The 27,948-nt window shown below is 44.3% G+C and overlaps 2 protein-coding genes across 5 annotated transcripts; one reads left to right on the top strand and one right to left on the bottom strand.

The window, feature by feature from the left end:
• Positions 1 to 1,018: 1,018 nt before the first annotated feature.
• Positions 1,019 to 14,065, top strand: DAGLB (diacylglycerol lipase beta). 3 transcript variants are annotated; one of them, XR_010466482.1, is made up of 16 exons: positions 1,020 to 1,258; positions 1,973 to 2,124; positions 2,410 to 2,584; positions 3,247 to 3,508; positions 4,613 to 4,738; positions 5,690 to 5,817; positions 6,818 to 6,944; positions 7,301 to 7,384; positions 7,825 to 7,902; positions 8,309 to 8,389; positions 8,487 to 8,614; positions 9,100 to 9,168; positions 9,267 to 9,339; positions 9,858 to 10,111; positions 11,445 to 12,293; positions 12,372 to 14,065. XR_010466482.1 is itself a non-coding variant. In XM_065031635.1 (15 exons), exons 1-15 carry the CDS (start codon positions 1,164 to 1,166, stop codon positions 11,644 to 11,646), a joined length of 2,034 nt encoding a protein of 677 aa, XP_064887707.1. In that variant the 5' UTR covers positions 1,020 to 1,163; the 3' UTR covers positions 11,647 to 14,065. The 3 variants fall into 3 exon arrangements, 2 of the variants coding, with proteins under 2 accessions (XP_064887708.1, XP_064887707.1); XM_065031635.1 differs by having other exon boundaries at positions 11,445 to 14,065; XM_065031636.1 differs by lacking the exon at positions 9,100 to 9,168 and having other exon boundaries at positions 1,019 to 1,258; positions 11,445 to 14,065.
• Positions 13,570 to 27,948, bottom strand: RAC1 (Rac family small GTPase 1). Of its 2 annotated transcripts, XM_065031655.1 has the most exons (7): positions 27,589 to 27,948; positions 21,433 to 21,504; positions 19,998 to 20,115; positions 17,793 to 17,849; positions 16,148 to 16,210; positions 15,306 to 15,465; positions 13,570 to 15,143 (listed from the first exon to the last, which is right to left on the bottom strand). In XM_065031655.1, exons 1-7 carry the CDS (start codon positions 27,621 to 27,623, stop codon positions 15,013 to 15,015), a joined length of 636 nt encoding a protein of 211 aa, XP_064887727.1. In that variant the 5' UTR covers positions 27,624 to 27,948; the 3' UTR covers positions 13,570 to 15,012. The 2 variants fall into 2 exon arrangements, with proteins under 2 accessions (XP_064887727.1, XP_064887728.1); XM_065031656.1 differs by lacking the exon at positions 17,793 to 17,849 and having other exon boundaries at positions 27,589 to 27,930.

Raw genomic sequence — 27,948 nt, 5'->3', positions numbered from 1 at the left:
GGCTCTGAGGGGCATTATCATTGAACAAAGCAACAGTGACTTAGTTCTTGTTTTGCCAGAGCACAATCTCAGCCTAGTGCAAATGAGGGTTTCATGCTTGTATGTGGTTTTGTCTTCAAAAATTGTTTATTTTCTCTTAGTTTAGCATCATTATCCATCTTGGTAGTGGTGGTTATAATTCCAACCTCCAGATGTGAGTAGTGTTTTTTATTTGCAGAATGTGTATGCCAGGATGCTGCAGTCTCTGATACCTTGGGTATTATTACACTGAGCATTCCATTGCTTTACACAAACCAAGGTCTGTCCGTGTCATGAAATACAAGAGAGTGACTCTAGTCGTAGCCACGGGGCTACATGGAATCTGTGCTGGTTAGCGTGAGAGTGAACTCAGGATGGGGGAGGTGATTTGCTTCCCCGGTGTTAGTGTTGTGCTTTAGTTCAGTTGCCAGGTGTCCCTCGGGGCGGTGCTGACCCTGTGCAGCCCGAGCAGGGCCCTGCAGGAGAAGGCTGCGGGGCTCCTGGAACAAGTGCCAACCGCTGTGACACCTCCCAGCCCGAGGACGCGTTCTCAGTGTTCTGACTGCATTTGCTGCAGCTGCTGAGCGTTTTCGCCGGTTTTCTGGCCCCGCCCGTGCCCCGTGGCGATGGAAACGCCACGCAGTGGGTGCTGCGATGTGCAGGTCGTGGGCACAGGGTTCGTTCCGTGTCTCCCGGTCCCTCCCGTGGGCAATCGCCGCCCTTACGCCGCCTTTCCCGGGCTGTGCGGCTGCCCCGCTCGCTCCCGCCCGCCCCCCGGTGGCCCCGCCCCTCCAGGGGCTCTGCGCACGCGCTCGGGGCGGGGCGCGTTTCCGGCGGCAGCTGCGCACGCGCGCGGGAGAGAAGCCATGCCTTGCCCCGCTGGCGCCCGGAGCGGCGGGAACTGCCAGTGCGCGTGCGCGGTTTAACCCGATCCGCGGGGCGGGGCGTACGTCCGCAGGGCAGGTTGGGGCGCCTCGTTGTGCGTCATGACGTCGCTTCCGCGTGACGTACCGCCTGCCCCCGCTGGGCGGTGTGGCCGGCGGGAGCGGGCGGGCCCGGGGACGGTGGGGCGGGGGCGGCTCGTGAGGGCGGGGCCGGAGCAGGTGCTCGGGCGCCCGTGACAGAACGGCGGCGCGGCCCGCAGGATGCCGGGGCTGGTGGCGTTCGGCAGGCGCTGGGCTATCGGCAGCGACGACTTCGTCCTCCCGGGGGCCTTTGAGCTCTTCGTCAGGCTCGTGTGGTGAGGCGGAGCGCGCGGCCGTTAACCTTGCGCGGGCGGGGCGGGGCGGGGCGGCTCTCGGCGCCGCGCCTGAGAGGGGCATCCGCGGTGTGCCGGCCGGATCCGCGGTGTGCCGGGCGGGATCCGCGGTGTGCCGGCCGGATCCGCGGTGTGCCGGGCGGATCCGCGGTGTGCCGGCCGGATCCGCGGTGTGCCGGCCGGATCCGCGGTGTGCCGGGCGGCATCCGCGGTGTGCCGGGCGGGATCCGCGGTGTGCCGGCCGGATCCGCGGTGTGCCGGGCTGTCCCGGCCCGGTTGGTGACAGCCCCTTGTGTAATGGCATCGCGCAACATCATCTCTGCGGTGCTGTGTGCGCGCGGGACGGAGCCACCATCGCTTCCGTGTGTTTAATCGCTGCCTGGTGCTAACTAACGTGGTTTCGTTATTCAGGAGTTGTTACGGTGATTCCTGTGTTTAGATCAGCGCAGATTCTTGGGGGTCTGTGGAGATGAGTAGCACCGTAAAGAGGAGAGTCTGTTGCTCCATCTACAATGGCTTTGTTGTAGTTATGCCCAGTACCCCGTAGTCATTTCATTCTGACAAATGAAACAACTCTCCTTCTATTAATCTTTGTGCAATGCTTTAATTAAGATGGAAGTTATTTATCAGTTCATCACTTTGCAGGATGCACCTTTCCCTTCCAACTATAACTTTTGTTATTGTACTTTCCTGTAGGTGGGTTGGCATTCTTGCTGTTTACGCCGTTCATAAGGGGCAGTTTAACTGTCCTGGGGGAGGATTACTGCACAGCTACTTGCTCGTCCTCCTCATTCTCCTGGCTTCTATAATATGTGTGTTATCTGCTCTTGTATACATCAGTATGCAAGGTAAATAATAATTATTATATTTATCTGGTAGAATTGTAATATTTTTTTTAACCTGGAGTTAGCATTAGTAGAATAGATTCTAAGAATCATGGCTATGAACTCATTGTAGTTTTTCTTTTCTCAGCTTCAGTGATAGCTTTCCATTAGTATGAAAACAATTTTTAGGTTCACTTAAGTTTCTTACTTTCTGTAAAGCTCACAGAGTTCACATATCTGGGTAGCATTTTATGTACTTAATATGCATTAATAAACAATTACTATATTAAATTCTCTCTGTAATTTCAGGAACAATTTCTAATCCAGGCCCAAGAAAATCACTTCCCAAGCTACTTTACATTCGCCTAGTTCTCTGTTTGCCTGAATTCCTTTGGGCTGTTGTAGGAGCTGTATGGGTGTCAGACAGCAGCGTGCACTGTGAGAAGACTGTGATAAATGTTATAATTGGGACAGTTATTGCAAGGTAAAGGTACTTCCCCCCAAATCTAAGCTTGATCGTGTACATGAAATGGAAAAATACCACTTACGTGTTAGTTGGATGTGTTTATTGAAGGCTTTTCCAACAGTTGGAGACTTTGATATTCCCTGTAAATTATTGTGGTTTCTCTGTCAAGTGCTTTCATTTTGAAAGGAAGAGAATTTTTGAATCTAGACAGCTAGAATGAGTTGGTATCCTTTCCTAAACAAGCCTGAGTAACTTGTCTGGAGAGAGCACACATGCTAGAGTGAAAGACAGGAGGTGAAGATCAGAAAGGGTAAGAGGGATAGATGGGAGTGTAGAAAAATGCATAAATGTGAAGAAGGTAGTAACTCAGTCACTTAACTGGCAGTGAAAAATGGAGCCTTCACACATCTGGGTTGCTGTTTGCGAAGCACCGGGCTGTGATTTTGAGTTTGGTGCCCTGTGTGAAATGAACTGGCAGCCTTGTTCTCGTGCCTAGTGGACTGAAAACCCGATAGCAAAACATGCACCCTTAAGGCGATAACAGATGGTGTTTATACAGCATTTCATAACTGACTTTGTTTTCTGTCTGTCAAGATCTAGAGTTGTATTTTCTTGCATACTTGTCACAAGTATCTGGTTTCACCTTTTTTTTTTTTATCCCACTTGCTTCTGTTTTGCAGCTGGGTTATCATCATCTTTACCGTCATTGGAGTTGTAATCGTCTTTGATCCGCTTGGGGGGAAGAAGACGTTTTACCTCACCGATAGCCTAAATCGGAACCTGGAAAGCAGTCAGTCAGGGCAATTGCTGTATAACGTGAAGAACACCGCCACCAGAGTCTGGGAAAAAAGAATCAGGTTACTGTGTTGTTGTATTGTGCAAGACGATGACCACCGAGTGGCTTTTACAAGTATCGCAGAGCTTTTCCGCACCTACTTTTCAGTAAGATGGAAAGCTTTTCTTTGTTCTGTTCTGACTAACTCGGAATTTGCAGACATTGCAACACACATGTACCTTTGTTCAGCCAGAGGTTCCTGCTACCCTATGCCTTGAAGTCAGGTTTTGAATGTACCAGTTTCAAGCTTAAGAGCGATTCTCATATAAAGTACACGACACTGATTTTTCTCCTCCTTTTAACAAAGGTTTCTCTCCTTTCACAAGCGTGGAGGGAGGGCTGTGAGAAAACAGTATTCTCCATAGGCGAGTGGTCAGGAGAACAAGGGTGAGGTTTTTTCCCTCAGCACGTGAAGATCCAGGGTTTTTTTCTGCTCACGATGAGTAAGGAGCCATACCCACAGTGCGGAATCAGACAACTTTCTGGCTGTTAAAATAATGAGATGCACAGTGTGTTAAGGCAACTCTCTCATTCTGAGCCACTTTGGAGCACGTACGAGACTAGAGTGTGCACATGCAGGAGCTTGCTTTTTGGAAAAGAGTCTGCATGCTGTTGATTGAGCTCAAATTCATGTCGCCTACTGCTCGGGCAGTTGGAGTTCCATGTTGACTTTGAAATCTGTCCATGATTTCAAGATGAGTAGTTCTTGTTTATTAAGCGGCACTTGGGCATGCTGATGTGTAGCTACAGCCTCCTCAGTGGTTTATAGGGTGAAGGATGGAGGGATGACTGCCCCAGGTAGTTGAATAAAAACCCTTCAGCCTTCTCCCATGTAAAGTCCTTCTGAGTTGCGCTCAGTATAGAGGACTTTGCACATAGAGCTTATCACATAGTGGTGTCAAACAGTGATCAATAATGTCTGGACCATTGTTCGCTGTATGGTCAAGCTAGTCTTCCATCAGGTATTCTGTTAAGTTATGAAGTTTATGTGTTTAGAATTGTCATTGGTCTTATTGAAGAAAACATTCAATATGTGCAGAGGGGTGGGATGTTCGATGCTGTTGTGACATCTGTTTCCAATGTGCATTGTCTCTGAGTGAAATGTATTTTTAGGACTGAAAAATAGAATTTCTTGTGCATTTCCTAGCGACATAGTCTTGCTATGCTGAGATGCAGCATGGTTTTAAGCACTCTTTCATTTCTTTGTATAGGACACTGATCTGGTGCCAAGTGACATAGCAGCTGGTTTGATTCTGCTCCATCAAGAGCAAGATAAAATGGAAAATTGTCCAAAAGAGCCTGAAGAAGTCCTGTGTCATTCTCCATCATCTCTTGTGGTAAGATAGTGTTGTTGCAGTCTCTGGTGCAGTTACTTTAGGAGAGGGTGCCAGATCAAATTGAAATGCGGTTCTTCACGCAATGGTGTTTTAGTTTTGGTTGGTTGGTTTGTTTGTTTGTTTTTTAACAAGAACTAAACACTACTATAAAAATTTACAACCATTTAAATTCTTAATACATGCAGTGGAAATATTTTGATGAGTTTGCAGTCAAGACATTTCTCTACTTTTGCAAGTAGGACATATAAGAACGGGGGATTAAGTACAAAAAGGAACCATTTAGGACATTTGATCATTGTTGAAGAGCTGCGATAAAAAGGGAACAGAGAGAAAATTAATATTTAATACTATTTGCATAGAGCTGAAATGCTAGTCTTCTAGTATTGTGGTCTGTTTAAATTATGTCTACTGCAAATATCCACACAAGATAACAAGCAAAACCAGGTTACAGTTTGCTAATTGATTTTTACTAGTCTTCTGTAAAAATTCTTTTGTTCTCTATTTCATGGAAGTATATAATTCTACTTCAAGCAATTTCTATCAAATTCCTTTTGAATCAAGCCAATATGATGGCGTCATGCCCTAAAAGTCCTTGCCAGAGAGATCTGCTACAGACTTTTTAGCCATTCCTTTGACATAACCTTAAGTAACATATTGGGTGAATGTTGTTTTCAATATTGAGCTTCTCAGTGTATAAGTATTGAAATAAACTAATTTAATGAGAGCTTTTCAAGATTCTTGAGCTGTGTAGCTATGTAAATAAACAGTCTTTTTCCTGGAGTATGAGCAACTAGTTTTAGTTCCTCTTAGACCTTGAGGTTTTCCTTTTGGATAGTGCATATTTAATCATGCCTTGATTTTCACTAGTCTGTGCTCAGGTTTTATTCTGGGGCCGCCTAACACACCTTTCTTTCTCTCTCTCCTTTGTTTCCTTTCCATGTGTCCTTTCAGACAGATGATTTGGATGTTGAGCTGGAGAATGCTGCTCACTATATGCTGTTTGCTGCAGCTGCTTATGGCTGGCCCTACTACATATACACCAGCCCCTTTACTGCACTCTGTAAGCTCAGTGGTGACTGGTAGGTTCGATCAAGAACTTAAAAACACATCACTTTCTTTTAACTAGCATTACCAGAAATAAAATAACTCAATAGCGCTATTTTTGTTGCATTAAATTTAATCACTCTTGGGTGTACATAAGCTTGACTGGTAGAGTTATCTTTCACAATTGCAAACATCAAAATAGAACCAAAATTCTAACATCTTTCCACACTCGGAAACAAATTAGCTTTTGTTTAAGAAAAGTTTTTGATTGAGCTAAAAAAAAAATGGTTTAACAAAATGACAAAGGAAGAATGGGAATTAAACTAAACGTGTTTTAAAATGAGGCTTTTCTATATATACATATATGCCTTTTGGGCATATATGTATATATAGAAATAAAAGTGTATCAGCAGTTTTCCCTGTCTTGAAGTCACCTGTCCCTGCATCCTCCATTTTACTCCCTTTACTCAAAAAAAAAAGCTTTACAGTCAGTATTGAAGTATGCATAATGCTGTGTAGGATTACTGGATACTGCAGTGACCACTGACATTTGTGACTGTAACCATGATTTTCTTAATTAGTAACATGAAATTCTTTAACGTACTGAAATAGAAGTGACTTGGGCAGGGGAAAATATCACATAAGACAATGCAGAAAACATGAGATAAGCCTGCTGTACAGAATTTGTTTTGATTTTCCTTTTTGCTTGTTTGTATTCTCTGTCGGTGGCCTGTAGTCTTAAGAATTCTTTTCTTACTGCATTGTTTGCTCTGCTGATAGTCCTGTAGCAACCGTGTATTTGCTGGTCCTTGACCTGAAAATGTACGGCATGCTGCTCAAGCAAAACCAGGTTTGTGGGCAGAGGGAACACCTTGTACCAGACTGCTGGTATTATTGAAAACAAGTTGTTAAAAAAAAAAACAAAGAGCATTTGATTCCTGGCAGAAATCTTCTGCAAATGTAACTGAGTTTGATTCCTTGAAAGGAAACCTAAAAAATTTGAACATGAAAGTTTTTCTCTTCTGTGTTTGTTAGTTGCGGAAATAGACCAACAGAGTCTGATATAACTGGCAGTGATCGTCATAACTTTCACTTTGGATCCATCCTAAAAATAACAGGACTGCAGTACAGAGACTTCATTCATATCAGTTTTCATAACAAGGTAAACAATCTGGACAGGCCTTCAGCAAAAAGACTTAGTGATTAATTCAGTGAAAGTGAGGGGTGAAGTTTCTACTTTGCCTTCAGCATTTATAACATGCAAAATGCAAAGCTAAATCAGGCCCTGAAACATTCAGTTCTGATTTGTTTTCTAATCTAAAGGAACAGCCACAAAACCATTGTCATAAATCTGTCTCAGTATTGCAATAAAGGCACTTAGAGTAACTTGATAAGAAAATAATTCAGTTCCTTTCCATAATGCAATAGAGTTCAATAAGAGAGCTTTCGGAAGGTGAGAACATATGCTTACTCTTAGAAAAGGTTGGTGTCTTTACTGATTACATTTCTCCCCTCCAGATCTATGAGATTCCATTTTTTGTTGCTTTGGATCACAGAAAAGAAGCTATTGTGGTTGCAGTGAGAGGAACTTTGTCTTTTGAGGTATCCTCCATCTGATATATCTAATTAGCTTTATAGAAATGAGTGAACTAGTTTTTAGAGGTAATTGTGTTACACTGGCACATGTGAAAACAACTCACAGGTCTGAGTCTGCCAGGCTTGAGCTGTAAATCCTCCAGTGCCTGGATGTTTAATCTTCCCTGTGCCAGTGCAAGAGAGTGTGGAGGATGGGCAGCGCTAATTCCTATTCGCTCTGAGTAGAGGTGCATTCCTAATGTCTGTGTTTGCAACTTGAAAAGAGTTGCTAAAATCAGAATTGTGACCACCGTGTATATTTGCTGGGGTGGTGGTTTATGGTGGGTTGTGTTTTGTTGCTGACAAACTTGGAAGTCAGCTTGATGATGTCCCTGTGACAATGTTGAGCGCAGAGCATGAGCCCTGACGCCCTGCAGAGACGTCTGACAGAAGCTGTTTGTTCACAGGACATCCTCACTGATCTGTCAGCGGACTGTGAAGACTTGACACTGGAGGATGTTTTAGAGAACGGCTTTGTGCATAAGGTGTGTGTGGTCTGTAGCTGTTCATAAATCCTCAGCAGTAAGAAAACGATATGCACCTTGCAGCCTTTAGTTAAACAGGAACAGTATTCTCCTTGTGAGACGGATTGCATAAGTTATTTCAGTGACTTGGTTGTCACATCAAATATTGCCTTCTGGAACTGCAAGGCAGAATTTGTAATCCTCTTGTCAGACTTTATATCCTTCTTAAAAATTCCAAGTACGTTTTAACCATTATGTACAAGATTGCTTGTTTATAACTAGACTTCTGTCAGGAGCATGTTAAAAGAGAAGACCAGCGTTGCAAAATGAGGGTCATTCTCTGATGGTGTTGTATTTAAAGTATATATGTATCACACTTCACATTAGGTAACATCCTTCTCTTCTAACTTTCAATGCTGTCTTGTAGGGAATAACTCAAGCTGCAAATTACATCTATAGAAAGCTAATAAATGATGGAGTTTTAAACCAGGCTTTCACGACTGCTCCAGTAAGTTGCCTTCCAAATAATTTTGTTTGCCAAAAGAATTACACAAAGCTTTTTTTCTGTGTCCGTCTGCGTTTCAAGCTTCTCTTTCTGTCCACAGGAATATAAACTTGTGATAGTTGGTCACAGTTTGGGTGGTGGAACAGCTTCCATCTTGGCAGTCATGCTCAGGAACTCTTTCCCAACATTAAGATGTTATGCTTTTTCTCCTCCAGGAGGGCTTCTAAGGTAAGAAACTTGTGCTATTTGGTTCTGTGTCTAAGATGTGGAAGTCTTCAAGGTAGTGGACAAAAATGTTAGATGATAACTCTGAGCTTGACTGTGTTAAGAGTTTGTTTATACATCCTCTACTAGAATTAGATTTGCTCCATTTTAGTTACAGTTGAGTTCTTGGGGGAATATTACAGAATGAAATATATCTAGTGAATTCTGTCAGGTAGTATAATTAGAATTTAAAATAAATGTTTTGGAAATAAAATGTTCACCTGCCTAGTCTAGCTTGGCCTGTTTGACGTCTGCATGTGCTGTTACAGTCAGCACTGAAGTGACCCTGTGACCTGTAGCAAGCAGGTCTGAAAGCCCACTGAAGAACTGATGGCAAACGCTGCTGCTGCTGCCACAGATTGTGTTTTTATTGAATGATAACAGTCATCATAAAACTAAAATGTCCATATCTCTTTAGTGTATCTAAAGTGTATCATTTCTTTTTAAAGCAAATCTCTTGCGGATTACACTAAGCACTTCATTGTTTCAGTCATTGTTGGGAAGGACCTTGTTGCAAGGTGAGATGGACATATTTTTAAGGTGTTCTTTCAGGAATGCATTAGATTGCAGAGAATAGGAGGCTTTGCTTTACTTTGTTCTCTGTGTGTTTAAACAGGTTAAGCATGCCCAACATGGAGGATTTAAAGAGGAGAATAGTGAGAATTGTGGCAAACTGCAACAGACCCAAGGTAACCAAACACAGTTCCTGGTTAAAAGTCAGTGGAACCGTTAGCTGCGTTAAGCCCCAGCTTCCATGCAGTGACAAGTGGTGTGTGGATTTTTGATTTTAATGTTGAGAGTTACAATTGTGTTTTGGAACAAAAGTGTTTAGTTTTAATCCAGCAGTATTTGTGTTAGTCTCTTTCTTGTTGGAAATTAAGATTTGTCAAGACCTGGATGATATCTGTGCACAACATCCAAGACCTGAAATTATCTGTTTGCTAGTTTTGCCGATAAAGGAAAATCTGGTGAAGATGGGAGTTTTCTGTAGTGCTACTAGTAGCTTGGGTTAGATAGCGGTGAAATAGATATTGCTGTGGGGAAAATTCAGCAAGATTTTATCAAACAAAAAGTTTTGGGATCATGTGCATAGAGTAATTTTTAATCTTTTAATTGTAGTTTCAGATGATGTGCATGCAAGCATGCAACTGAAATAAGTTACCTGAAGAGATTCCAAACCTCAATTCGACTGTTTTTCTGAATTTAGTACCAGATATTGCTGCGTGGGTGTTGGTATGAAGTATTTGGAGGGGATCCGGATGACTTCCCAACCGAGCTGGATGGTAGAAACCAAGATGCCCTCTCGCAGCCACTTCTAGCTGAGGAGAGTTTAATGGTCCGTCGGTCACCTTCATACAGCGCCCTTGAGGATGAATCACATTTAAATTCACCGCCTCGGTATCCTCGTTTGTATCTTCCTGGGAAGATTATCCATATTGTAGAAGAATCCAGCTCTAAGAGGTAAGTAGAAAAATGTCTTGTTTTCCTAAAATCTACTTAAAGCTGCTTCTCACTTTCAAAGACCGCCTTTCCAGCTCCACGTCGCCAATACCTGTCTTTGGTTTTTAGGCATTAGCCAGCTTTTCAGTTTTTATTTTGTGCATCCTTGCTCCTTCTGTTTCACTTGCAGCCCTGGAAACGGTTTCTCTTTGTGCCTCTGTGCCTTATTCTGCCCATACGTAGCACGTGTTCAACTGATGAGTTAAACAAGACTGTTAAGTTCAGCTTTGGCACATGGCAGCTCCTGCCTGAGACTGCAGGTCTTGCAGCCTCATGTCCTGGCAGTGGTGAAGTGATAACCAGTGGCCAGGAACTGGGTAGTCACATGGATGTGGAGGATGAGAAAGAGGCAAAATGTTGCCCGTGTGGCCATGCAGCCTGTGGCTTCCCGGCCTGTGCTGCTTTCTTGTGGATGCAGGAAGGTGAGACAAAGACAGCAGAAAAGCTGAAACTGCTGGAAGGGTGAGGATTGGGGGCTTTGGGGCACTGTTGTGTTTAGGGTTTGTTTGTTTGTTTGTGTTTTGGGGGTTTTTTTGTTTGCATTTTGTTGATGTTGGGTTTTTAGACAAAACGGCTCACAGGCTAGACAATACTTGATGTCCTCATTTCATTCTGAAACTGAAATAAGCGTAATTTGCACAAGACCATCTTGCAGAAGAAAAAAATGCAACTTATAGAAAAGGGCTTGAGAAGGCCACTTTTCCCCTGGCTTTTCAGTAGATTAGTATTTTATTTAAGCTTCACATCTTTGCTGTTTAACAGTTTTAATACTGGTTTTACAAGTTAGATAGCACCTGTGACCTGGCAGGTTTTCTTGATGGTTGCTTTTCTACCTTACTGAGTCCATTTCTTTTCCTTCATTTACTCCACAGCACAGCAGTAGCTAATCATGTTTTTGTCTTAACTGGACTAACAAACACACAAGAACCCCCACCATGTACCTTCTGTAAAATAAAATCCAAAATACAGCATATGTGCAGCATTAAATCTAGTGTCTAGTCTCAGACTGAGACTTACTCCCTGAATTTGTCACTAACCACGTGAATACGCAGCACTTACCCGGCTCCCCGTCGCTCGGGCTGTGCGCCGCGCTCTGCGAGCAGGACGAGCCGGTGCTGCTCTGGCGGTGAGGACGCAGCCGCGCCCGCCCGTTCTGCCCCCGCGCTGCCGCCCGTGCCGGCTGCTCCGCAGCGGGGGCACCAGTCTCCAGCTCGTCTGTTCCAGGCGTGGCACTGAGCACCAGTTCTGACGGTCTGAGCAGTTGTACTTGTGGTGTGTTTTGTTTGTTTTATAGGTTGTGCTCTTCAGATATTAAATACACGGCAAGATGGTCAAATGAGACAGTCTTCAGCAGCATTTTAATAAGTCCCAAAATGGTAACAGACCACATGCCAGATGTTGTGCTCAAAGCTCTCAACAGTTTGTCTCAGGAACCTGGATCTTGTATTTCTTGTCAAACACGAGAAGAATGTAACAGCAATTTGGTACAACCATAACTCCAAGAGGAGTTGCGGGTGGGTTGTTTTGGGTTTTTTTTTGTTGGTTTTGTTTGTTTTGTTGGGTTTTTTTTTGTTGTTTGTTTGTTTTTTGTCGTTTTTTTGGGGTTTTTTTTGTTGTTGTTTCTTTAATTGCAGGTTTCGAGTATTCAGGACTCATTCTGCTTTCATACTGAAGTGGATTTCAATACTTTTCTCATATTGTATAAAAGAAACAAGGGTATTTGTGCCCTTGCCTCTGCAGCAACCTTGAGTAACATTTTCCGGGTTAAAGCAGAGATTCTGCATTTATGCTGAAGGTTGAGATTTTACAGAATGAACCAGCACAAGGTCCACCTACGCCTGTGTACGCTGTACGTGAGCGGCACGGCTTCAGCTGAATATCTGACACAGTGAGCGCACGAGGACAGCTTGGCCTACAAAGCAGAGCAGAGCCCAGTCCGACCTTAAAAGAAATATTAAAAAAAAAAAATATCCCGGTCTGCTTCAAAGTCACTTCAGCGTCTCAGCGCTGCGACCGATCCCGGCAAAGCCAGGAGGGGACAGGAGAGGTGCCAGGAGCGCAGCGCTGCGCTGCGAGAGAGGCGGCTGCAGCTCCGCGGCAGGCGAGCGGCTCTGCAGCAGGAGGAGCGCGGGCAGGAGCGCGGGCAGGAGCGCGGGCAGGAGCACACGGGCAGGAGCACACGGGCAGGAGCACACGGGCAGGAGCGCAGGCAGGAGCACAGGCAGGAGCACACGGGCAGGAGCACACGGGCAGGAGCACACGGGCAGGAGCACAGGCAGGAGCACACGGGCAGGAGCACACGGGCAGGAGCACACGGGCAGGAGCGCGGGCAGGAGCACACGGGCAGGAGCGCGGGCAGGAGCACACGGGCAGGAGCACACGGGCAGGAGCACACGGGCAGGAGCACACGGGCAGGAGCGCGGGCAGGAGCACACGGGCAGGAGCACACGGGCAGGAGCACACGGGCAGGAGCGCAGGCAGGAGCACACGGGCAGGAGCACATGGGCAGGAGCACACGGGCAGGAGCGCGGGCAGGCTGCCCACAGTTCTGAGCGATTGCACTGTTTTTCTTACAGATTGTGGTAGTATGCTGGGGCAGGGAGTGTTGTGGTTAAATGCTGCTGAGATATACATGTGCAATATTCTTTAATCTACTGGTATTTTTTTATGTTGTTGATCAACAGGACTACTTTCAGTGATTCTGAACTAAACTATTAACTACTTAATGAGGAGAAAATAAAAAAAAAGTTTGTGCTCTGGCATCATCTTCGTCTCCAGTTCTGGCTACCAGGAGCACTAATCTAACTCTGCCAAAAATTTATCAGTTGTACTCATTTTTAAAAAAAATGGATTCCTTTGTTTCTAGTGTGTATTTTAATATTTTTTTCTTTAAGGCTCAGCAGCATTTCTTATAAAAAAAAAAATGGAAATAAGTAATATGATGTGGTTGAAAGTAACTGTGTGGATATTCTTCCTGTGATGCTTACTATGGAGACAAAATAAAACGCACTGTAACAACCTGTCTGACTGTGTTCAGGTACGCCGGGTGAAATGCGAGCGAGATGAGTCTCTAGGCTGCAGCAGAGGGCACAGAGCACGACTCTCACCTCGCAGGGCTAAAATCTGAGGCAATAAGCAACAAACTGTACTGTGCCCGCACCATCTTTTTACAGACTGATAAAGTAAGCAACATTTTTAGAGGCAACTACATAAGCGCTTTTGTTTGCATACCATAGAGGGAAACTTCTTTTGTTGCCAGCAGTGACAAAGCACTGCTGTCTGCAGAAGAAATGGTGCCAAGTACTGTTTTAATTCTGGTTCTTAACATCAGGTCACCATGGAAAGAGCCTGTGGTTTGCACACCCTGGAGGAGCCAAGTACCCCAAACACTTGCTCAGAAACTCAAACATTACCACATGTGTGATTCAAGGATTTATTAAGTCATACATGCAAAACATACTGCTAATTGCATTAGCAAAAGATCAATGTAAAAACTTTACAAATTTGCAACTTTTACTTTTAAATTTTGCTTTAGTGGTTGAAAGAGTGTAGTTCAACATTGTATTCCTGCCCGTTTAGGATGTACAGAACATTAGCACTAATTTACGGAACCTCACAGACCCAAGTTACCATTACTCAATCTATGCTGCACATGTACATGTAGTGACATAAAGAACATTTGTCTGCATTAATCATGTTATGATTGGGGATATCTGGCAAATGGTCACGGTTGAGAAGGTTCATAGTTCAGAGAGCTTTGAAAGATAAAAATTGCTAAAATGGTAAAGCTGCTTCACATGATTTTTACACCTAGTTAATAGACTAAAAGCTCAGAAAGCATATAACTTACTGGGTCAGAACTAAGGAAAATAAGGATATGCTTGAACAGCCTACTCTACCAAAAAAAAAAAAGAACTTTCTATCATCAGGAGGGGTTTAAAATACAAGTTATATCGCTAAGAAAGAGGTTCTACAAGAAAGCGTCTACTACCGAACAGCTGTGGGAATGACAGGTTCAGAACGGTACCTAAATGAATGCCCTGCTGGAGTTCAAAGGAATTCACCAGCGCGCACCAACCTCTCCCGCCACGGCCACGAGCTCAGCCTGCGCTAAACGTCAACGCAGTTTCAACTCCCTGGCAGTGCCGTGTAAGTCTGTACAGCGTCAAAATACTGTCTGGCACCATCGTCTGATCCAACCCAGTATTTCCTTTACCCACCACAATACAATGCTGGCAGAAGGACTAGATACACTTCAGTAAGAACAGTTATTTATTTTTTAATCACAGCAGCAAGAACTAGATTGCGACCAAGCCTTACTGATGACAGAGCGTTCACACTGTGACTCGAGGGCGTCAGCCATTGGCAAATATTCAGGTTCGATGTACGAGGCTGTGCAATGACTGGGGGTCGAGAAAACACTAACAGCAACACACATGAGACGCGGTGCTTCGCTGATCACACAGTACTGTTACTTACTGTGAAAAACTAGAAAGTGTTTTTGTATTTCCAAAGAGAAATTAGAGTCATCTTCAAGACGAATCTTTAAAAAACAGTTTAGTGCTTAGTGTTCGTAGCACAACAATGCAACTTAGTTCAGCAGATAGTTTGGCAACACTTAATCGAGCAAGAATAGGATTTTAAAAATAAGGCTTTACATAGGTTTGTCTTTTCAGGAGTTTGCTTTTAGAAGAATGCAAGGTAACTTTCATACTTTGAACAAATGAAACTGCAAAATTGTTGATTGGTTCAAGAATTTATGGAAAAGAACTAATTTATAACAGAGAAACTTGGCATTGAGTGTGAATGCTCCATTGTTTGAGCAAAGCACAGGGTTTGGAGTGGGTGGGGGAGGGCGACATTTACAGCAGCAGACATTTTCTCTTCCTCTTCTTCACAGGAGGGGGGCACAGGACCGCGCGGATGGCCTCGTCAAACACCGTCTTGAGGCCTCGCTGCGTCAGCGCTGAGCACTCGAGGTACTTCACTGCGCCTGCGGGAAGCACAGAGGTGATTACAAAGCAGTTTTCCACACCTACAGCACGGCTGCTTCCAGCAACCCCGACAAAAGCCAGGCACTGACTTCAAGTACAGCGCAACATCCTCCGCACACAGAACTCGGACGAAGTCAACAAGAACCCCGTTGCAGTCATACCGATCTCTTTCGCCATGGCGAGGCCCTGTGGGTAGGTGATGGGCGTCAGCTTCTTCTCCTTCAGCTTTTCAATAGTGTCCTTGTCATCCCGGAGATCAAGTTTGGTACCCACCAAAATGATGGGGGTGTTGGGGCAATGGTGCCGCACCTCAGGATACCACTGCAAAACAACGGCGTGGGCTGTGTGCGGGGACAGCTCCGCAAGCGCTCCCCAGCATCACCACAGCAGGGCTCACAGCTCATCGTGGCATTTTCAAGTGCCGAAGAGGAAGGGGAGAACGTAAGACCCCATTAAGGCAGTATTAAAAATGAGCATTCAATTGCAAAACATTTTTTAAGGAAGCCAACAGGTATTTCCATCTAATTTAAACATTTGCCCTATTGAGGACTGTATTTTCTCCAGACACCAGAAAAATCACCTCTCATTTGTGAAGCCTCCTCAATGCTGTACAGCTCAGCTGCGCAAGGACATGAGCGACTGCAACAGTAGCAGAATGTGCTAGAATGCCAGCTGTGCAAAAAATAATTACCAACCTAATTTTTGCATGCATTTGGTTTCCCGTACTTTTCTTTAAATCACAATAAAAGGACTCATTCGCGATCTTAGCACCTTGCTGGCTGCTAACTGCTGTTATCACTGCATCAAGCAATGACTCACACTTAGTGTTTCACTTGCCCTGAACTTCCTGACGTGTGAGTTTGGCAAAGGGATTTCTGCCTTTTCAAACTGTATTTCACACTGCCTGCCAAAAAAAATAAATCAGCAAATGTTTTCCAGACTCTGCTGTGAAGTGACCCCTCCGCAGGACCCTCAGAAAGTACGCGATCCCAGCTCTACTGACCTTGGCACGGACATTTTCAAAGGAAGCAGGACTCACAAGGGAAAAGCAGATTAAGAAGACATCCTACAAAACAAGTTGAGAGAAGTTAGCCCAGCAGAGCAACGTTAGAAAACCTCATCTCCCTGAACACGGCAATAGCGCCAGCACCTGTATCGCGGTGACCGACAGCACCGCCGCAACAGGCACGGTTGTGCCAATGAGCTTCCCAGCGGGAGACTCATTCCCAGGCAGGTACAAGCAGACACAAGGGGGAACCCACAAACATGTTCTCATCAAGTTTCTAATCAGCTGTGGCAGCAGCCAGCAACTAAGACTAATACCACTGCGCTGCAAGCTTTTGTCCTTAAACGCCACGTCACCGCCCTCGCTGGCACTGAGAAAAAGCCTGCGTCAGGCCCTTGACAAACACGCAGCGGCGCCCGAACCGGGGCCGGCTGCTCCTGCAGACCTCGGCGGGCTCGTGCTCAGCAGCGCCGCGTACTGCAACGCGTCACTGTTGGCACTGATCTTTTAAATGTGAACATACCATTAATACGCTACCCTAAGTGTTATAGTTTTAAATTGCAAAGGCAAAGTATACAGCATGACAAAAATCACAGAACACCAGATTTCCACAGTTAGTACTTGTAGAATCTTGAACCGTCACTTCTGCTGAAATATGGACATTCAGAATTTCTCTATAACCAAATTAGGATGGAGAAATGTATTAAAAACCTTGAAGTAGGACAACAGCTCCCTCCTTCCCTCTCAAACTATGTGAAAACAGAGAGAAGAGCAGGTGTTTTTAGGGATCTTCCACATCCCACTTGTCAATTGGAAGCAAAAGAAAGATGATAAATAGGAGCAGGTAAAACCATTCTCAGAGCAAAGGCTTTCACTGCCCGCTGTACAGTATACACTGCAAACCACAACCAGCTTTGTACACAACATCCTGGAGCCTACAAGCACTGGGAATAACTACAATATCATTTTCTCTGTGCAAACAGATGAAGATTGTAATCTTGTTGTACGACCCAGAACTCAACAAGCATCTCACAAACAAGCCCAACTCTCCCCAACCTACCTCTGCATCCGTACTTGTTCTGCTATCGCACGTGCTACAAATCAGGCGTTTCAGAGTGTTAGTTGATTGTGCTGCATTTCAAGACATTTTGTTAGGTCAGCACCTGGTGTCTGCCCTGCTAAGCACTTGCAACCCCGTTGTTCATGCATCACCTCAACAAGTTTCCACAGCAGCGTCCCAGAAGAAAGAAACAACATCAAATACTGTGATACTATGGCCACTACTTCTGGTTTCCAATTCTGCACGTTTGTGGTGACTGAAGTTCTGCACAGGACGCAGACTCTCTCCTTTACTAGCTCCAAGGATTTTAAATCAGTACCACCATGTGAAATTATTTGAACATTTCAGGTGTCTTGCACACTACCAATCTTAACAAATAGGAAGAAAAGCTATTTATTTGCAAGAAAAGCTTTAGTCTTAGCAACTACTATAAAGACATTTGGCAACAGTTCTCAAATCTAGCAATTTGATAGTTCCAAGAAAAGCAGGGTTTCTTTTAAAAATAGGGGCCAATTTATCACTATCGTAAGCAAGACAAGATGACAGCACTTGGAACTGAAGTTTATTTAAAGTTTTACATACGGCAATAGGTTGATCTGTCAGACTGGAAGATATATTCTTACCATTGGTTCCTCCAACCTAATAACAGTAGGAGATAAAGTTACTCCTAGAATGGATTTAAGGAAAAACGTTCTCTCAGTCAGCGATTTGTGCTCACAAATACCCAGAACGTGGCTTTTCTTCTCACGAGACACGCTGCCCTGTAATTCAGCACAACCAACTACCCACATCCAGAACAGACCAGACTTCCCCTAAACCTGGGAATGTCCGAACCATTGCAAGAGCGAGCCTCCCCTGAAAAGCACCCTCCTAACTTCGTTCTCTCTGGCTTCATCTCCTGAGAAAGCAAAACTAACCACCTTCTCTGTCCCAACTACTTCCCTCCCCCGAATATTTATTCTGTATTTTAAGGAAAAACAAAAATTAATAATAAATGAGTAAGGGGAAAGGATACAAATTAATGCCTCCACTATGGCAAATTCCTTCCTGTGAAGTTAAGAACCTCTGAACTGCTGGGCAGCTCATCAAGATACACGTGTTGGCCACATACAGCAATCCCGGTTCCGCCCTGCCCAGCACATAGTTCAGGTGCACACACAGGGGACCAGAGGCCCACGGAAATCGTGAGGGGGAGTTTAAATCGCACAGCAAAGGAAGGGGAAGGCTGAACGCTGATCCTATAAACAGCCAGGCTTCGTCAGCACCGCGGCGCTCTTCCTCTGTGCTGTTTTGGGCCTTTAAGTTACAGTGAATCTTACGTATCACACAAGTCTAAAATCTAAAGACTTCAAACAAAGTTCAAGGCTTACCGCCCCGGTTCATTTTCTGCTGTAAGAAACAATCTGAATAACTGAAAGTACTTCAGACCTTTACTTCAGTTATACATGCTTGTACAGATGAGATTTTTCCAAAAAATATGCTTAGATTGCCATAGGGGAGGCAAATATTCTCCCTTACAACTCGGCTTTCTCACACTATTGAGTGATCTTTCAACATAGCTTTTTCTACCCGGAGATACTTTTTTGAAAATATTATTATGATTATAAGCAAAGCCTACGTTCTAAATATCCTATAAAAGAGAAAAACAGTTTTCCATTGTTTCTCATCCCAGAAAAGCCAGATATTTCCAGCATTGCTAACAGAGTCGCCTACCACTGGCAAGTTCATATACATCTTGGGTATCATAACTGATGGGGAAGCCTAATTGTAAGAGTTAGTGAGCAGTGAATTAAGGAAAATGGTGACTTTTTAAAAAAGCAGAGTTAATTAAATAAGATTCACATTATTAAAGAGAGCAGTTATGCTGTAGAATAACTGGAACAAATTTGCATTTTACATTATTAGCATTGAATATATATAACTGACAGTTAACAACAGTAAATCAATACCAAAAAACCCTGCAAGTTACCACCTTTCTTTAAAGAAAAACTCCACCAGATAAAAGTAAGACTCTAAGAAGACTAGAAAACAAATCCCCACAAAGATTAACTGTAGCTGAAGTTGCACTGGAAAGAGCAGGTTACTGCAGCACTTTCCTTCCACGGGGAAGACGCAGCACACGGACAGGGCTTAACCAGTCCAAGCATGGAGACAGAAGCACATTTGTATTGACGTTATAGCACAAACTGCAGCAAGTAATAAAATAGCTGGGGCTTGAGTACGTTGGAAAGCGACAACCCAGCCTCTGTCAATACCAATAATATCTTCATTCAGTGCTGCCTCCGGCACTTTTAGAACATCTTCACAGAGGCTAAACAGTATCAAGTGCTTAGCAGTGACAGTGTCAGGTTGCAGCCAAACATCAGCCTAAAACCAAAAACAAACCCTGCTTTTGGCAGGCAGGCTAACCTTAAAATCAATGCACTGGCTGACGGGACTATTCACTAAAGGGGTTTTTGTTTCGAGGCTTTTGTTTGTTAGGTTTGTTTTCTTAAAATCAAGCACTCTAGTTGATTCTGAGGCTGCAGCTACAAAAAGAGCCGACGTATCAGTGCGTGCAAACACACAAGTGTGCAAACTGTAACATTTGTGCAGCTGTACACACATCCAAGATGACAGTGCTGCAGCTCCAGCACATGGGACCAAGGACGGCAGCTTGCAACGAGTCACTGTTACTAATAAGTACAACTCCAGACGTGACAACATTGGCCATACGTTCAAAAAGAAAAAAATCTTTGTTAGACTACGCTGCACGGATTCTTTCTAGTTTGACACTGCAGTTCTTACTGTTTGTGGGTAGGAGAGCGGACGTAGTCTGTCATAATCCTCTTGACCAGCTGTGTCCCACAAACCCAGGTTGACCGGTTTTCCATCAACCATTACATTAGCAGAGTAGTTGTCAAAACTGAAAAATAGAGAGTTAACTGCGTTAGCTTGCAGCAAAACAGGGCATCCAAGGACTTCACTTCCTAGAGGCCTAACTGGGAACACTACAAAAAGAAACATTTTTACTGCATCCTTCTGCTGCCCAGAAAGAGTGAAGTTTTTCTTTAAAAAATGAGTATGGGGTAATGTAAGGAAAGAACATCCACAACAGACTCAGTCCAGTCTGAACAGAAATCTTTCTTTGCTCTTCCGAAGGAAGTGCTGACCTCAGTAAGTACAGCAAAGCAGGCGATGCCCTTAGCAAGTGCTTTCCAGTCTTAGTGCGACATTCATCAGCACGTTCACCTGTTCCATTTTGTAAGATTTAGAACAGCAGATACATAAGCAACAACCAAGGAATCCTTAATGACAACAGGAGGTAAGAAATAAAAAAAAAAACAAGACACACCCAAATTCATTAATCCTGCTAATGAAAAACCCCTCCAATGAAATACCAAAGTTAATAACCAGAGGCCAGTGCAGGTATGATTTTTACCTCACCACTGCTGTAGGCACAAAGATTTTAATTATTTGTTATGGCTAAACTGAGACAACGAGGCCTTGGAAGGGTGACAAAAGTAATCTGTAAATCACATTAGAATATATTTTGTTATCTGAAAAAACTCACTGATACTTACAGAGAACAAAATCACCTAATAAATAGAGACATCTGAAAGAGGCAAGGAAGCTGCACATGCACAAAACACCTCCCCCAACAGGCCCCAGGAAGGGAGCTACACTAATACTGACACTGACAAATCCTTACATGCAAGAAAAGGAGAAGCACCAAAATAAATCAAGCCCTGCAATCACGCCCGAGAAGCTATGGAGTTGTGGCCAGATTAGCACAGGCTTGGCAGGAGCACAAAAAGTGGAAAGAACAACACAAAAATCTCTAGTCACACAAACCAACTATTTCTGACTATGATATGTTTTACAAGCTGTTTAGCCTTGGGACTGCTTGTTATTAATGATGGTAAAGACAGAAATAACACATTATTTTAACAGAGAACAGGATCTGATGATCCGTTGGTAAATGCTGGTCCCTGATAAGCTGGGCCTAGTAAGCAGAGAGAGGCAGAACTGACGGAGCACGACCAAGCACAGGTCGGACTCTGCCGAGCGGCAAAAGCCCCAAGTGCTTCTCACAGACAGACCTACAGCCTCAGTTAAATATTTAAGATGAAACTGAGGGGTGTTTGCAGCCAGCTCAAACAATTCAAACAGGGAACCTGCAATGGCAGTAAGTGCAGAGAAGCTGATCTAAATGAGTTTTTTTGATTTTACAAGTACTTACACAGTGGGTATGTATTCTCCAGGAAATGCATTGGTTGTGTAACTGATGAGTAGGCATGTTTTACCTACAGCACTGTAAAAAGAGAAAATTCACATGTAAAAAAACATTCATCTTGAATAATGAGAAATAATATTGCTTTTAGGGAAGAAGACTGATTACATCCAGTCACCTAAGGAACAATTGAGCATCAGCAGTCACTGCTGTGCAGAAGAACAGCTCATAGACTGTAGCCTCAAGTTTACTGGCAATGAAACCATGCCTAATAAAAACATCCTTTTTGTGAAGTGGTAAACTGCCAAATTTTGTTAATCTTTAGACAAAAGAAATCAACACACAAGTATGAATAAGACTACTAACATCACTAGTCACCTGAATACTCATCAAGGATGTCTTATTGTAACTCCCTGAAAAGTATTTCCAGATAGCACTTTTGGAATTGGGTAAAGGGAACCTTTTCCAGAAAATGCTTTACTTTCACATAAGTTTGAAAAAGCTTGAAAAGTATAATTTCTCAACACATTATTACTCTGGAGTGTTTAAGGAAAAAAATACAAATTATAATCTTCACAAAATTAATACTATTACAAAATTACTCCCTGCATGCATTTGACAACTGTCAAACATTTAATAAACTGATTTACAGATAAATTACAGTCCAATACTGGAGAACTTGCAACACTGAACCTTTCCCAACAGATCTAATTCTGAACAGCCTCAAACGAGGGCAGGACAACGTTCTGTTCCAGGCTTCCTTCAAAACCCTGGCAGGCGTCTCCTTCCCTCTCCGCCCTCCTCCACACAGCTTATCGAGAGCCAAACACGAGATTAATGACACCACTGAATTTGGGTTACAGTTTCAATTAAGGGTTGGAAAACTTGTGTTTTTTTCTTTAAAGCAGACTGTGCACAGACTGTTCTGACACCGCAGGCTGGTTCCCGTGCTGGCTTCTCACTTGACGTGCATAATCCCTCGGCAGCGCGAGAGATTCCAGGGGTGAGCGTGCAACTAGTTCCTCCAAAGCGATAATGCCCAGGCGGCCCACAGTCCTCCCCGCACTCTGCTCACACAGACAAGCTCCTGTGCAAGGAAAACTGCGTTGTCTTGCAGATGCTTTATCACTACAACTACTCGTTCAAAGCAAATCAGCAGTAACTTGGAAACTTACACATATAACCTTGCCATTAGTTTTAGGTTTGATTAATGAACCTCCTGAATAATCTTACACAAGCTGAAAGAATTCACTGAAGTTTTAGTCTAGAACTATGGTTAGTATTAAAAAAAGGGAAACAGAAAAAAAAAAAAAGCACAAACCAAACCCAAGAACCAAATGCTATTGCTAAAAATATTCTATTATTCTTTAACTTGTGCAGGTGAAAAAAAAATAAATCACTCACAAAAACAAGTTTTAGTCAAGGGCTTCCTGGCTCTCCAGCTGCAAACGTTCTGAGGCACTCATATCTGAATTTTACTATGTGTCTTCCTCTTAAATCACTGCATTTCTTCCCCTTGTTTGGAAAGATGTGGACTGTCCATTTACCAAAGATTGTCTTCAAAACAATTATTTAAAGTGATTTAACAATCAACACTAACCAATGAGCCTTATCGAGTGACTCACAATTTGAGACAGGTTAAGTAAATTTGAGCTGTCACAACCGTAAATTACTGTGTATGTTGTAGCTCAATCTGTAACAAGTCTCTGTATTAAACTTCAAGCTGTTCCATGCTGCATTAGCCCAATGAGTGATTTGATAGCAGCATCTGAGCAATGCTTGAGCAACGAAAGCACTGCTTCACTGTGCAAAATGATCTAGGATTTTATCCTACATGCCCATTCTTTAATTGTAATTTTATGTTTCTATGCTGACACCCTAGCATAACATCCCATCTGTTGCAGCTCTCTCTGATCACACCATGCATTTTTCCACACCGCTTTTCACACCTGCGTCTAAGGAAACAAGATGCCAGCTCCTTGTATAGTCTGAGATTTTTTTCTTTCCAGCATGCACTCTCTTTTACCAAGCTGTAACAACAAAGGGCACATCTAGTTATATTCTTAAAAAGTACAATCTCTGAATATTTTCCTGCAGTAACGGGCTTGAGATAAACTTGTGCTCAAAAGCAGGAGGAATTTACCATTAAAAAACTTATGCGGGAAAGAATTCTGAAAGCAATATGACAACACAGCTCAGCTAACCGAACAGCTGTCAGAGGAGATCCCATCTCATCTCTTGCACTAGCACGCACTGACTGTAACAAGCCAGAACAAGGAATTAAGGAAAGCTCTTCATCCTGCCCGCCCCATGCAGATAACTTGCTATTTTAGCTCCCTGAGTTATCAGATCAGTTTGAATCTATTTCTGAATTGCACCCACAACACCATAAAGCAGGCTGCACTGGTCCAGCTTCTAAAGGACAAACGTGAAAATCTTCACAATACCAAGGAGCAAAAACCCACCTCTTTGGAAACTTCTTGAGGCGCAGAGGCTACGTGTTCTCACGCTTCTAGAACCTGTTTGGTCTGATGCTTCATTTTCCAGTATGTTCATTACAGGTAATTTAAGCTTCTAACAAATCCATGTTGAACTTAACATTTTCAGCAATGATCAAGAACTTTACTTCGTACACGTGCTCCTTTGCTCACCGTGCACTGAAACTGGTGAGTCTGCTCTGGCTAATCAAACCAGCGCAGGAAGCAGGTGGTGAGAGATTTCATTCCAAGCTCAGAAGCGCCTGTAGTGTGTTCCTACAGCACCAACCAGCCAGAGTCATTTAAACAAGCAAAAACACGTTCAACAACCCCATTTCAGACTTGCTCCATCTAGGTTTCCTGCTTCCCTTGCCTTTTGGCTCACTGCCCTACGAATCAGATCATTATGGTCACTAGTCTTAAAAATAAACACTACTGCCTACCTTTACAAATAAGGTACATCCTCCAAGTACTGTAGCCACGCTTTTTCAGACTTCTAACTTCTGTATTAAAGCAACTCTCCTAAAGAGAATTCCAACTGTTTGGCAAAGTATAAGTCTGAGCCTTTATGTACAGGGATTAAGAAACCAAAATAACACCAAACCAAGATTAGTCATAACAAGATTTCTAGCAACTACTTAATCATAGCTCCATCCACCCACTATTACATAAATGAAACTGGTAACATTTGGCTGTAATTAAAAATATGGCCTACAGAAGACCAGCATTTTAATCACTTAACAATAAGTGAAAGAATCACAAAAGACAGCACTGAGTCCCTTATTACTTCCGGGTACCATCCAGGGATCAGTGTATGTATATAACCACATGTGTATTAATTCTTTAAAACAGCACCTGTCATCTCTTTCCCGGCCTTATCTACACTAACAAGTTTTGTGAAGTTTCTGCATCGTGCCAGAGCTGCTCGGAGCCGTGTTCTGTGACACGCAGTAACGATGCCCCTGCTTCTTCCCCTCCAAAGGCACCGGAGCTGCAGAGGTGGTTGAGAATCTCCTGCTTTCCTGCAACTAAAACCTAATGATGAGAATTCAGTTTCCATTTGCAGCCATGGTGATGGAGGCCAGCAAAGTACTTGCTGGTTTAATTCTGGAAACCCTGATAAGTGCAAACAGGTGGCAGCCTTCATCAAAAGCTTTGATTATGTCATTTCTTTCTTTCTTCCTTTCTCCGGAGCACATTAACTACCCTCTAGCAGATGTGACACACAGCCCAGGTCTTCACTCAAACGTTAAACAGATGAGATTTCTCTAGTATCATCCTCAGATCAAAAGTCCAGTATTTTTGCTATAGTAGGTTTAGTTACATATGGCTCAGCCAGATAAGCTGTTTTACTCACTACAACACACCCTCTCCCAAATATGCGTTTCAGTATCTACAGTACCACTGCATTTTTTAAACTTTAAAAGTTCGGTAACGCAAGTTACTGAACTTCAAGTCACTGCACTCTCTACGGAGTGCACCGGAGGGACCCGAGGTGATCACATCTTACACAAACACCTCACTACACTCAATAAGAAGCCAATCACCCTGCCCCCCTTTCTCAACAAGCCATCAAACCAAATACAGCATGGCTTTAGCAGCCAGGGTCTCAAATTAAGCAGAATTCCAAACAGGGACTCTTAATTCCATGCTTGTGTTCTTACAGTACTTCTACAATTTAAAAATGTATATAAAAGAGCACGATGTTTGACCTTTTTTGTGGCATCTAGTAATCATTTCTCCAAAATGCAGAACCCCCCATAACACGACACAACATTGCTGAAGAGTTCATACCACTTAACAGCTGCCTTTTGAGTGTGAAAACAAAAGCTGCTAAAAATAACTCAAACTAGTGCTTTTTCTCAAGTGTCAATCAACAGCAATGGTTGCAGTTACTCGAGCGGAGGGCCCTTCATCTGTCCTGCACATTCCTGCTCCTCTCTATCAAAGCAACAGTTGCCATTTACTCTTCCTCAGACCTCACAGTGGGAAAAAAAAAAAAAAACAACACACACAAATGATGAAAAAAACAAAGGAAATTATGAAAAGAACTGTTCTGTTTAATGAACATTGAACAGTTTGTGCTGAGTTCTCAAATCTAGTGGACGAAGCAGACTGAACTTCCCCCCCCACCCAAACACGATGCATCACATCTATGTACAGCAGTGTCACTGACAACACAGTTCAGTTGAATTAAAAAAGATGATATAAAAGCAAATATATTGTTTCTTAAAATCAATATAACCAAAAAGAACAGTCCATTGTTATCTAGCATCAAAGAATGAAAAGTCTTCAACTCTCAAGATATCACTTTCATGTTCATACTGCTCAAAATCTTAAGCAGCAAGTCAAAACAAATGTGCTATAGAGAGTAAGTTTATCTTTCAACCATATCTAGCTGCCTTTTGAGGAATTCTACATCTTTAAAAAAAATCAAACCAAACAAAACAACAAAAAACCCCCACACAAGTAATGTGAAGATTAAGCCACCACATGAAATTACAGAGAGTGGCAGCAGCATTTAGCTACACTTCACTCCTCTGTCATCTACAGAAGTTTGCTGTGATACCAATTATGCTCAGCCTACACTGGGATTTTTGTTTCTCCTAAGGGGAAAAAAAAAACCTCTCGAACTGCATAAGACGAGTCTTGTTTTCCAGCTGGCCTGTGATGTTCCCCTGAGCTCTGACATTCAGTAAGAGCAAGAATCACAGAATGCCTCCGAGTTGACGGGGATAGCATCATGGAGAGTATTCAAGAGTCGCAAATGCAACGAACTCCTTCCCCACCACAATTCCAGCATTTCTCACATTGAAATTCAACAGCTAAACTTAAGAGTTAACTCAATTCTAAAAAGCACCCTCAAGTTGTTTCACTTGTAACTAACACCAAATTAGAATGCTGTAGGTGTAACAGTTCTTTGCAGGCAAGTATAATGTTCATTATTTGTATTTCACGTTGCTTCATCAGTCTCCTTTAGGCAGGAACCTTATGCATATAGACAGTCTCTGCTCACAGCATTTATGAGCTGCTCCGAGTTTAGCACATTCCACTTAGTTTTACTGCAAGAATCAGATGTCAAAAATCAAGCTATCAGCAGTAACAAGTTTGTTACTTTCACAAAAGATTTAAAATCAATATTAATCACATCATTAAAAGCATGACTTTTTTTAAAATACGCTTGGATCACTTCGAAGTGTCCAGTGATATACCGAACCCCAGGCCCAGGAGCAGGCCCAGCCCCGCCCGCACCGCCCCTGCACCACGGCGGGCAAAGCCACTCCTGCCGGCACGGACGGGAACCATCCCGCCTCCACCCCGGAGCTCCTTCCCCAACAGCAATCCCGGGCTCGGGGCGGCAGCGGCCCCGCAGACACAGACACCCCCGCACGGAGCTCGCTCCCGCACAGACACCCCGCACACGCGTCCCTTCCCGCCCCCCGCCAGCAGGAAGCCGCGGCCGCCACCCCCGCCCCGCCCGCCCCGGCGCGGACACCCCGCTCCCGCCGAGTCCCCCAGCCCTCAGGGCGGCAGGGCCGCGCCCGGGCCCCGCGGCGGAAGCGCCCGCAATTCGCGGGGGGCCCGGGCGGCCCGCGCCGCTCCCGGCCCGCAGGCGGACAGCCCTCCCCGCAGGGCCGGCGGATCTCCTCAGGGCGAGGGCCCGACCGAGGCGCCCCCTCAGACTTACCCGTCGCCCACCACCACACACTTGATGGCCTGCATCGGGGCTGCGCCGCAGCGGCGGGTCCTGCTGCTGAGCGGGGCGGGGAGGGGAGGGCCGCGCAAGAAGGAAGCCGGCGGCGGTCTCCGCACCAGGTCGCGGCCGCCTCCGCCCTGTGCCTGGGAGCGGGGACGAGGCAGCGGCCACCACCCAGGGCGGGGAGAGGGAGGACTGCGGGGAAACAGGAAGCGGCCGCTCCACTCACATCCGGCCGGGCTGCGCTCGGCCCCCGCGGCCCCGCCTTCGGGCCTGCGCGGCGCCACCCCGCCCTGGCGGGCAGCCGCTTCGGCAGCGCTCGGCTGTCTCCGTCGCGGCGGGAAGGCTTCG

Source organism: Columba livia, chromosome 15 (genome assembly GCF_036013475.1).
Source record: "Columba livia isolate bColLiv1 breed racing homer chromosome 15, bColLiv1.pat.W.v2, whole genome shotgun sequence".
Taxonomy (NCBI): Eukaryota; Metazoa; Chordata; class Aves; order Columbiformes; family Columbidae; genus Columba; species Columba livia.
Note: the sequence above shows the minus strand (reverse complement) of the source record. Positions and strands in the feature narration are given on the sequence as shown.

Excerpts from the sequence above, each read along its gene's own strand:
- DAGLB (XM_065031635.1), top strand. The coding sequence starts at position 1,164 with ATGCCGGGGCTGGTGGCGTTCGGCAGGCGCTGGGCTATCGGCAGCGAC. Across the intron at positions 1,259-1,972 it reads CTCTTCGTCAGGCTCGTGTG|GTGGGTTGGCATTCTTGCTG; the intron begins GTGAGGCGGAGC and ends ACTTTCCTGTAG. Across the intron at positions 6,945-7,300 it reads ATATCAGTTTTCATAACAAG|ATCTATGAGATTCCATTTTT; the intron begins GTAAACAATCTG and ends TCTCCCCTCCAG.
- RAC1 (XM_065031655.1), bottom strand. The coding sequence starts at position 27,623 with ATGCAGGCCATCAAGTGTGTGGTGGTGGGCGACGG. Across the intron at positions 16,211-17,792 it reads TGACAGATCAACCTATTGCC|GATGTCTTCTTAATCTGCTT; the intron begins GTATGTAAAACT and ends CTTGTTTTGTAG. Across the intron at positions 15,466-16,147 it reads TTGAAAATGTCCGTGCCAAG|TGGTATCCTGAGGTGCGGCA; the intron begins GTCAGTAGAGCT and ends GTTGTTTTGCAG.